At 47.9% G+C, this 10,850-nt stretch overlaps 1 protein-coding gene across 1 annotated transcript; it reads right to left on the reverse strand.

Annotated features, from left to right (window-relative positions):
* Positions 1-726: 726 nt before the first annotated feature.
* GUCA1A (guanylate cyclase activator 1A) lies at positions 727-10,515 on the reverse strand. Its single transcript, XM_006268077.3, has 4 exons — positions 7,693-10,515; positions 5,770-5,919; positions 5,253-5,343; positions 727-4,261 (listed from the first exon to the last, which is right to left on the reverse strand). The coding sequence occupies exons 1-4, from the start codon at positions 7,888-7,890 to the stop codon at positions 4,104-4,106; spliced, it is 597 nt and encodes a 198-aa protein (XP_006268139.1). The 5' UTR covers positions 7,891-10,515; the 3' UTR covers positions 727-4,103.
* Positions 10,516-10,850: the final 335 nt, after the last annotated feature.

Consider the following 10,850-nt stretch of genomic DNA (forward strand, 5'->3'; position numbering starts at 1 on the left):
GCATGACTAGCACCATCACCTGCTGAAGGCAGAGATCTGCCAGGTCCTCACACTAAGGCAGAAGTCAGCTTCCAGTGAGCTGGTCCTTTAATGAAATCCTGGGCTCCGCACCTTTGCAATTCTCGTAGGGTAGGGGCACGATGATGTGACTCCCCAGCGGGTATATAAATACAGTCTAAAAGGAGTGGTTGGTGTTAAATGAGCTACTTGCTGCAGAGGCAGTGGGGGAAAACTCTTTCTAGGACAGGGGCTTTCTGAAAGCAGGAACCAGCAGGAGTATGAGGTTTGGGGGAATTTGCCAGCTGGGAAGAAAGGGTCAGGGCTCTGACCTAGTCAGAGACGGAGAGAAAGGTGGGGGCTGCTGTGAAGATGGTTGTCAGCTCAGGCTGCAGATGGAGAAGGGTACCATGATAACAGATGCAGGGCAGAGCTTTACTCGTTGGAAGCCAGAGCAGGCAGAGTCCTGCTACATGAGAACAGCATAGCTGCAGTTAGCGAGCCTTGAAAAAAGAGGGGAGACAGTGGCAGAATCTATCCCCGGCTATTTCTAAAGGCAACAGGCCTGTCTGTCTCTTCTCCTGCCTTCTTCCACAATGGCTTAGCCCTAGCAAGCTGAATGGAGTACCTCTGTAAAGCAGCGAGCTGGGCTCAGGCTGCCCTGCTGGAAACAGAGAAAGCAACTTTTTTTTTTTTTTGAATGACAAAAAAGGCCCAAAGGAAGCAAAGTCTGTAAAACATCCCCTTTTTATTGGCTCTTCACATACACTGCAGGCTCCAAAGCATGACCCTTAGCTTGGTCCAAGGCAATCACGTGGAGCAGACATAACAGCCGCACATTTCGAAAACTGCTTATACGCTGTAAACCTCTCATGCTAGGTAGTAAGCTCCGTGGCCCACCTAATCGCTTGTGCATCTGTTGCTCTGTTCAGAGAAGAAACCTTCCACCCCAAGAGCACGTAACAGATGGGGATGGGCAGTTACTAATCAGTCACCACTGTCATTCAGTTGCTTAGGTTGGAAGTGCTGATTAACCATTAATTATGCAACTTTTCTTGTGCGTCTGGTGAGTACTGGGTGCAGCCAAGATGATACACCTGTTCTGGCAGCACCAGGAAAGTGCCCATGATATTGGTTAACTAGCACTGATTTACACTGCTGCTAGCCCTAAGGGGCTGGACTCAGGACTCAAGGACCATGTTCTGATGTTTGTGGCCTGGGCATCGCACTTGGTCCTTTGAATTGCACCTCAATGTTTCATTGAAAACAAGTTCTTGCTACAGGGAGTGTGGGAATACGACTGTGGTACTTCATATCCCGTATGAGTGATTTAAACTGCCTTTCAGCAATGCACTCGCTATGGGAATAGGTAACCTGGGCTGGGAAAAGAAATGAAAAGCAGGAAACCAGGATCACCCTCCACATCCACTGGGCTGGGGGCTTGGTACCTGAACCTCACGCGGAAATTAGCGGTCTGTGCTCCATGTGGAAGGTGAGACGGGCAGTTTTGTTCCATTCCCAGGGAGCAGACAGCTAATCCTAAGCAAATAAGATACTAAAAACTGGCATCAGCAAGAATGAACACTCCTGACTCTTCTTAGGGACAGGAGGGGAGAAGCCTGGGGTTAAAGATACAACTCAGTTGCATTATCCAGCCTTCTTCATTTTGAGCTGGCAAAGACACAGAACTAGCATGGTCTGGTTGTCAGAGGAACTGAGGACCCACAGCTCCCTTGGGGTCTACTTATCCCCAAATCTCAGGCACCTGCATTACAAAAGGGAAGGAAATTTCAGGTTCTGGCAGGCAAAGGGGCAGCCTAATGTACTTACAGATTCCTATACTCAGTCTAGGCACAAGAAGCAGTTATAAGAAAAAATAAAAGGCTTGGCCAACCAGTTGGTCAAAGATACATATTCAGCACCTGGAAAATATAGGCCACATACAGTCCTCAGTTTCTTTGAGAGAAGTTTTCCTTCTCTTCTGCAGCTGTATATTTGCCAAGTCTTATGTTGTGCCCAGGCTGACCCAAATGCATCTCCCTGGAGATGCCAGAAAGAAATATTAACACAGTCCACAACTTAGAAAAAAAATCCTTTCCTCCTACAATGGTGTTTCTAACAGCAGTTGCTGTTGTTCTTAATCAGATGGGCCATTTATGAGAGTTATTCTGGATTCACATCAGTGTAACTGAGACCAAAATGTGGGCAACAGGTATCAATAGATAAGAATTCCACAAAAAATCATCTGTATGCAATTCAGGGAAGCTCTTTGTGTACAGATGCCTGACTGCAGCACAGGAGTATTCCTACAGACATCTATGAAGCTGTTACCTTTCAAGTCATTGTCATTGCTGCCTTGCAGATCTGTCTTGAAGAACCAGGGCCACACAGAGCTTTAGCTAGTTCCAACATCAGGAAAAAGGCACTATTACATTCTTCATGTTTTTAAAGAAAGACAAAATGTTGCTGCAGTCAACACTCTCTCTCTCTCATTTCTGAGATGATGATAATTATTCTTACCTTGCATCAACTTTTAGTTTAAATACAGTCCTAATGCATTATGACTAATAAGCAAAAGCATGACTGACCACAATCACTGATTTAATCTGCAGACAGAGCAAACCTCAGGGCTGCCCTGAAATGCATGTGGAAGGAGAAGATGCAGATCACAGTCCCAGGTGCTGTGGTCCTGCCTTTCAGGGGCCTGCTCCTTTCTGGGAGTTGCCATGGGTCAGAGAAAAGGAGATTAGATTGGAGGTTCTTTTTGTCCCTGCCCAGAACCCCCATCCTTTCAGCGTTGATTCCTCTGTGGCTGAAATCACAGAAGGTGAGTGTTGGAAAGGACCTCAGGAGGTCACATCTAGTCCAAACCCCTGCTCCAAGCAGGACCAGCCCTAACTAGATCATCCCACCCTATGCTGTAAGTGTGCACACCTTGCACAGCTGTGGACTTTGTAGTACAGTCTAAATTGTGGTGGGCTCCAGTGTGACACCCAAAAGCCGCACAGGACTTTCCCATCACTGCCCTAATCAGAAGGGGCTTGTGCTCCCTGGCAGCACCAGGGAGACCTTTCTCAGCAGTGCTTCCTCTGGAGCACGCAGCGATCATCCCTACTCTCCCTAGGCAGCAGCAACAGCAACGTACAGAGGCACCCAGCTAACAAGGGGTGATTGTGGCACCGTTTGGAAATCCTCCTTGGAGCTGGGTCTTGGTACTGCTTGGCTGTATGGTCGTGAGCCACCTCAGCAGCTCCTCCCTGTCCAGAGCCTCCTTGGACCATCATGAGGACCATTACTGCATGCCCTATCCCAACCCCAGTTGACTGCTTACCAGTCCTCTCCCCAACGTCCAGAGACAAGCTGCTACGTAGGCATCATAGCCCAAGATCCAGGCCATTCTTTGCACTCCAGCCTAGTACCTGCAAGCCAGAAAACCAACAACCACCTAAAGTCTTGGAGCCCATTCTCCACTCAGGCCAATAAGCTCATTGAATCTGCAGATGGCATGTCACCTACAGCATGGACTTCCCATCCGTCAAGCAGGAAACATGCTGCACGAGAACTGCAGATAAAGAACTTCATCCCCAATATCCTCCCTTTGGGTTGGCAGCTGTCCCGCAGGGCCTGGACTGCTCCGAACCATCTCAGAACAGGTGTGGGATGGTTTAAAGCAAGCATGCACTCTGGGGACCTCTCCAACAACACTGGCTGAAGCGAAGCTGTGGTACTCAAGCTCAGACGGTTGACCGTATCATCTATGACTGCCCTTACAGCCCTCCTTCCAGTGCCCAAGGCCTTATTCACATTGACCCTTCTACCTGTTGCTGGCTTTCTGGCCCTTGTGCTTCCACCATATGAGTCTTTATCATCATCATCAACACCTCTGCTCCCTGGCAGCACTCACCCAGCCCAGAGGGTCTCCTCATGGCTGGTCCACGTTGGCCTCACAATTCACCGGGGACCTGGCAGGTATGACCTTTTAGAGGAGCTTGTGATTACCCTGCTAGGGCGATGCTCTTATCATGCTAGCGTGGGGACAGCTCACCCATTTCCCCACCCCAAGGGTTTTTAATGAAAGTTAAGGAAAAAAATCCATTTTAAAAAGTCTATTCAGCCGCCTCCTCTGCCTCTGGGCTGTTCGGGTTCTTCCCGTCGTTCTGGATCATCCGGACGATGTGTGTCAGGTCCAGGCTGCGGGTGAGGATGTTGAGCAGCAGCTCGTCCTTCTGCACGCCCTCCATGAACTCCTCCAGAGAGAGCTCGCCTACAGGGACACAGAGCAAGGGGACTCTGTTACATGCTGGAGCTCTTGGCCACAGATTCCCATGAGCTTTGGGGAGCTGTGTCTGCGCAAAAGGGGCCTGTCCGAGACTCTGGGCCCCTCGTGGGCTGACTTCCAGAAGCACAAAGGAGCTACTTGCAGAACAAGGGACTCCCCTCATCTCCTCAAATTCAATCCCTCTTCTCAATAGGCACATAATAGGCTGCAAGTGTGGCAGTAGGTCATGAGAAGAGGGGCAGTTTCTCGACTAGAAAGGTCCCAGGCCACTTGGGGTATTTGTAAAACAGGGCTAGAGCTTGAATACAATCTGGAAATCAATGGAACTTATCAGTGGAGGGATGGAAAAGACCTGGCATAAGGGGCTTGCTCAAACGTACCCCACCTTAGTTTTAAATCCTCTTGGCAAAGGTCGGCCTCTATCTCGTGGCTGAATACGTTACCCATTGTTAAGTTTACCATGGTATTCACCAACATTTTTTCTCTTTCTTACTCCCATCCTCCTAGCTAATCCCACTGGAGGATTTTGGTCCCTTAGGAATATGCACATTTGAGTGCCAGTGCAGTGACAAGAGCTTGAGATGCTGATGTTACAGCCATGCTCATTTTTGTGTGCATAAAGCCAGATCCAGGGAGCAAAATCTGGAGCCTGGTTAAGGGGTTGGTATTGGTACGGTAGAGCACACAGGCCAGTAAGGGTAAGCCACAAAGAAACGAGGAAGAATGAAGAAGAGAGGAATGGGCAAGGCAGATGGTACCCACTTCTTAGCTTGTTTAAAAGCACTAAGGGACAGATTTCTCCTTCCTCTTTAGAAAATAACCATCCACTTCAGCTGAAGATCTGGCCTTTAAGATGCTCTCAGCTGCCTTGTTTTACATCCCTGCTTCTAGGGGCTAGCAACATTTTCCAGAGATTTGAAGGGGAGAAGGGGAGAGTTAGCATCAAGGGGCAAGACCAGCACACAAAGTTCCTCACCGTCTCCGTTGATATCAATTTTGTCGAACACCATGTCTGTGAATTCCTCGGCTGACATGGATTCGTTACATCGGTTAATGGCTCGAATAGCCTGGAGGAGAACAAGAACATGGAGAATACTGACTGAGCACATCACGGGGGTTTATGGCTGCGGGTAGCAAAGGTGTTTAGCACAGCCATCGCATTCTCATGCCATGGGCTAGGCTCCGAAAAGAACATCAGGCACATTCAAAAACAGATGAACAAGATTTAAAATCCATTAAGAGATTAAGTCACTAAAGGGCACATTCAAGAGCCTTTCTCTGCTCCCAGTCTTTAACCAAGTCCTGGCAGCTGGTTAATGTGGGGCTCACAGGCCTCATGCTGGCATTGCTGAAGCTCACGGCAGGTCTGACCAAAGCTCTCTGCTCGCTGAGAATGCTTCCTGGCCTGGCGAGGAGTGTTTTCCTCCACATATATGGCCTGGGCCCTGTCTGTGCACATTTGCGGGTATCCAAGGGGTGCCGATATCACTCACCTTGATGATATTTAATAATTCTCCCCTGTCAATGCAGCCATTCCCATCCACATCATAGAGTTTGAAATACCACCTCAGCTTCTGTTCCACTTTGCCCTTCAGAACCAGGCTCAGAGCCGCCACGTACTCCATAAAGTCGATGTAGCCGTCCTAAAAAGCAAAAGAGCGGGACCAAGTCAGGCGGGAGCGGACGTCTCACAGCGGCTGCTGCAAGGGCTATGTCTGGTAATTTCTTTCATGGTGAATGGGATTTGCGAGCTAACCCCAAGGAGAGAAGAGGACTTGGAAGAAGTAGTATTGACCAAACCATGTGCAGATCAGATCCCTTGCAAGGCCTGTGAAGTCTTAAGTGGCGGGTTTGAGGCAGTGGGTCGTCCCCCTGGGGTTCTTCTACACTGGCTTGAATTTTGGACAGAAGTTAGCGGGATAAGGTGAAAGCTCAGGTATGGGGCCTACACATGAGAGCAGCCAACTACTGAAAGAACCAAGTCTTTTTCTCTCCCCTCTTGCTCTGTCAAATTACACATGTACCCCAGGCAAAGCTGCCTCCATCCCGAAAGGGCAGAAGAGCCTTGAGGAGCCCACCGGGAACTCCACTACTGCTAATCTCCTTTGCAGGAGCGTCTGTATGAAACCCTTTAATAGGTAAATCCTGAGTAGCTCCATGGACGCAATCTCCAAATTTACAGAAGCGTGACAGACAGCTGGATTTCTCCCGGCTCTTCCGGCTCACTCATAAGTCCTGACGTTTGTGCAGGGCCTCCCACCCTGGAAAGCTCCCTACAAAGCTGAGGGTCTAATTCACCACCGCTGGACTCCAAGGTATCAGGGGTGTAACTCCACTGAAGCAGTGAATATATGTCGTATGTGATGGCTTGGGAGGGGAGCTGTTAGTCTGGGGACCGTTCAGCCATTACTGGAAGGCAGGCACCTGTGACTGGAAGATGGCAACCCAGGGGAGGACTCTGGATAGTAATAAATAATCCCAAGCAGGAGCTAACTGAAAGCCTAGACAAGTCAATGTAGGCTTTCCACCGATGTGAATGAGGTCTGGAGCAGGCCCATAAAACAGCGTGTAAAGAATAGCCTTAAAGCTCAGCTTCTTGTCTGGCCCGATCCAGTGGGAATTTGCCTATTGACCGCTATGGGAGCAAAACCATGTCCATCCAGAAAAGCAGAACAGCCCATCATAGCAAGTACTGCTTACTTTGTGCTTTTGCTACTAATGGTAGCTTGCGACAAGGAGGAATATACTTTGTTTGAACCAGCAACTGGAAATAAGAGAAAGCTAGAAAAAGGGAAGCTCAGCATAAAAAAGGCCAATGATGCATAAAATGAAAACAGAAACTATAATACAAAGAGAAATAATAAAACTGACTTGATTTTTGTAAAACGTTGTATTGAGTGGATCTATAATTCACTGTTACTCAGTTGAGTGGAAACTGCAGTATTACTCCAGTTCTATTTTCTACCTTAACAATAGGCAGTTTGGGATTAACAGTCATTTTATTATAATTTATTTTATTATAAAGGATTTACAGAACACCAGACAAAAGATGTAGAAAATAAAAATATTCATTTTTTACTTTCAATTAAAAATAATTAAAATAAAAAATTAATATAGCTTTTCTGCAGAGCTTCCTTTACCTTTACCTACATTTATATAACACACTCGCAAGTGATATTCATTTAACAGACTGACACACGCTTCTAATACGTGATCTTGATTCTCCAGCATCTCTCAAATTGTACAGCGTAGTCATCCTACATAAAATGAGTTAGAGCTACCTCCATTATGGGCAAGAGACAAATTTGCATTTTATATTAGCACAAAATCACTACGGAACACACAAGACAATGGAGAATCAGACCATATAACATCACATGTGCGTGCACACACACAACAGGAATGGTAATACCTACCTTATTGAAGTCAAAAGTCTCAAACATTTGTTCCATGTACTCATTGGATGCTGGGCTCAGGTTTTTCAAGCCAAAAAACTGCTTGAACTCATGCAGGGTAAGCTGGCCTGAGGGACACTCCGTCATGAACTTCTTATACCACTGGTGGCACTCGGTGGCACTCAGTTCTTCTACTGATTTCCCATCCATGTTCCCCATTTCCACGAACCGAGACTGTTGTGCTTCTTCGGGAAAGTAGCAGCCGTCTCCTTCTAATGTTCCTTTTTTCCCCAAAAAACTTCTGCTTTCTGTCTTTCAATGTCGAGAAGAGCCAATACTGTGAGATTTATAATGTATAAAGGGAAGCAAACCACCTAAGCCCGCAGATCTTTCCAGTTCAGTGTCATGGGTCACAGAGCGCCATCAGGCACTTGCCTGGGGACAATTTTAAATTGCACAACCCTCTCAAACCTGGTACTTAAGTACCCAGCAAATCCTTCTCGGGCCAATAAGGGGTGGGTCAGCAGTGGAAACCCAGCAGGGGCATCAGGAGTTCAGGGCGAAAATAGAAAAGAAGTAAAATGTAGAAGAGTCTTTCAGATTACAGCCCCAGCAGGAGATTACGACCGAAGGATTTGCTCCAAGTTGGTGTAATCACCTAATCCACTTCAGTTCTGACGTGGTGCCAGACCATTTGAGTGACAACTCTTGCACTAAAATCAAACCGAGAGGAGCTAGTAACAGACTCAGAAGCCCCTTGGCTATTACTGCCTTGTTTCATCTTCCCTAGAAGCCCACTATGGCTGAAGGAGAATTTCAGTACCGGTCAATAATTTTCACCTGAAAAGTCAGGGAGAGGGAGAAACGATTCAGATTTGGATGTGCTGGGACAAGATCAGGAAAAGAGAATTGCTGCCAATACCAGCTAGCCCCGAGAACAGGCAGGATGCCTCGGGAGTGTATCAGCTGCCGCTGACATCTGTCAGCGCTGTCGACTTCAACAGTGCTGTAACAGTGCACATCAGCATCTAGCCCCGGTTCTCATCTGCTCTGCAGCACTGGCAAAAGGCCCTCGTGTGAATAAAGACAAGGTCTGACGGTGTCGTCAGGTCTGAGATGCAGCAATCACAGGAGGACTGAAAATAAATAGATCTGAAGGAAAGGTGAAGAGCTGAGTCCCCTGCCCCAGCTTGAATGAAGCAGCGCTGCTTTAGGACTGCAGCAGCATAAAAGGGGGTTGTGCTCAAGATCCCGAATGCAGTCAGCCTGTTCTCGACACAGGACAGAGTTAGGGCTGCTTTCCCCCTGATGCAAATCAGGGCTATCTGCTAAAATAAACAGGTGGAATTACAGCAGGGTGAGTTTGACATGAAAATAGATCTCGGGGATTAAACAGGACACACTAATCCAGCATTTGGATGCATTTGGCACATACAGACTCCCTGCTTCTCAAGGTGCTTATCAAGGTGGTGGCTTCTGTATCTTTGGTTTATGCACTAAATTCAGATCCGTGCAGGATCCTGACAGGGGAAATGGGAACCTCCAGACCAGGAACCCATCTCAGATGTTGGTAAGGCGTCTGTGTGAGCCCAATGGTAAATGTGCATTGGTTCTCAGACCTGCCCTTGTCTGAGGAGGGTAGTGAGCCCTGCAAACACTGAAGCATTAACCTGGACACTCCTTCCCTGCCGGCCGAGCGGAAGCATTTCCTGAGCTTTCTGAACAGTGAAATGCAGTGCTGGAAAGGCAATCCAGTAGCAAAGCAGAGAATACCACTCCTTTGGGCCTCGGCTCCCCTGCAGCACAGAGCCAGGCCGTGACACTCCCTAACCTCACAGGAGTTTAAATCAATTGGGGCACAAAAAGTGCTTTAAAATCCTTGGACGAAAGGTGCATCTAAAAGGTTGGCAGCATTTGTTCATCGCCCTGCTCTGATAGCACAAGTCTGAACCCTACAGTTTGCCCATTTCTCCTGTCTTGTAATAGCAGGTGTGGTTTGTTAATTTTACCACGGCACAGAGTGCACGATGACCCTTTAGCCACAGGAAAGGAGGGGCTGGGACACCAGGGTCCCTCCAGGTAAAGCCTAGGAAGAGCCAAGCTGCATAACTCTTGTTTCTGTTAATAATTGAGTCAAACTACAAAAATGGGGGAACTTTTGGACCATGCACCAATGAGGTATTCTCTGTTTGGAGCAGGAGGGAATCCCCTTTTCTTGCACTGCTGCAAAAGGCACAGAATAATTGGCATAGTTGTGCCTTTTGCCAGTGCATTTGAATCTTCAAAGTATTAGAAAATTACCCTGTTTGCCCTGTGCAGTGTGAGAGGTTTTTATCCTGTACTCCAGGTCTCACTGCAGATGCTCCATTTTTAGTACCCAGCTCCATTTGTAAGGCATGCACAAAAGCGGCCTTTTGACTTGCTGCGTACATCTCTGCAGAGCCTAGTACACGAAGGGGCACTCTGCTTTCCAGGCTCTGACCAGGACAGTGGAACAGCTACAGAAACCAGCTCCTAGGAAAATCTATCCCAGGTTTTATGCTGAGCCCAGTGCTCCTTGGGGCATGGCTATGGGAGTTTATTGCCCTTCCAGTCTCAAATGCCTTGATTGAAGGCATTCCCAGAAATAAGGATACGACAAATGTGTTTCCTTATATCAAAGATAGTATGACACTCCAGGCAATGCAATTCTGGGAGACCGAGCGCATTTCTTGGTGAACAACATGACTCAGCCTAATAACCCGTCCTTTGACCGCCATGCCACTGCCACGCTATGATAGACACCGGTTGTAACCACAAGATGTTTCACTGAAATCACCAGCTGGTGGCAAACCTAACAGCAGGAGCCGTTGTGGAAGAAGCTGTGCAAAGCTTGGCACCGCCACTTGCTATACAGCTCCAAAAGATGCAGCTCCTGCAGCAGCTCCCCTGGGGGATCTGAGAGCCGGGCAGATGGGCTCTCCCCTGCCTTCTGTTCTGTGCTCGTGACCCAAAAGTGGGTTGCAAGTATATATGAAAGGGTCAGGAACAAACTTTGAAAATGGGTTTTTCTTTAAAGGAGAAAACTGTGGATAACCGTGGCTTTTCCTTTGCAGGCTGGCAGAGTTCTAGCCTGCGAGGGGCTGCTTGCGGCCCCGCACTGAGGGGCACTGGGTGGGGACTGTCCATGGATGTTTATA

Source organism: Alligator mississippiensis, chromosome 14 (genome assembly GCF_030867095.1).
Source record: "Alligator mississippiensis isolate rAllMis1 chromosome 14, rAllMis1, whole genome shotgun sequence".
NCBI classification, from domain to species: domain Eukaryota; kingdom Metazoa; phylum Chordata; order Crocodylia; family Alligatoridae; genus Alligator; species Alligator mississippiensis.

What these genes read in the sequence shown, in the direction of transcription:
- GUCA1A (XM_006268077.3), bottom strand. Translation starts at nt 7,890, where the DNA reads ATGGGGAACATGGATGGGAAATCAGTAGAAGAACTGAGTGCCACCGAG. An exon ending in AGACTTTTGACTTCAATAAG is followed by an intron (nt 5,920 to 7,692) that starts GTAGGTATTACC and finishes TTTGCTTTTTAG; the next exon opens with GACGGCTACATCGACTTTAT. An exon ending in AATTGATATCAACGGAGACG is followed by an intron (nt 4,262 to 5,252) that starts GTGAGGAACTTT and finishes GTGTCCCTGTAG; the next exon opens with GCGAGCTCTCTCTGGAGGAG.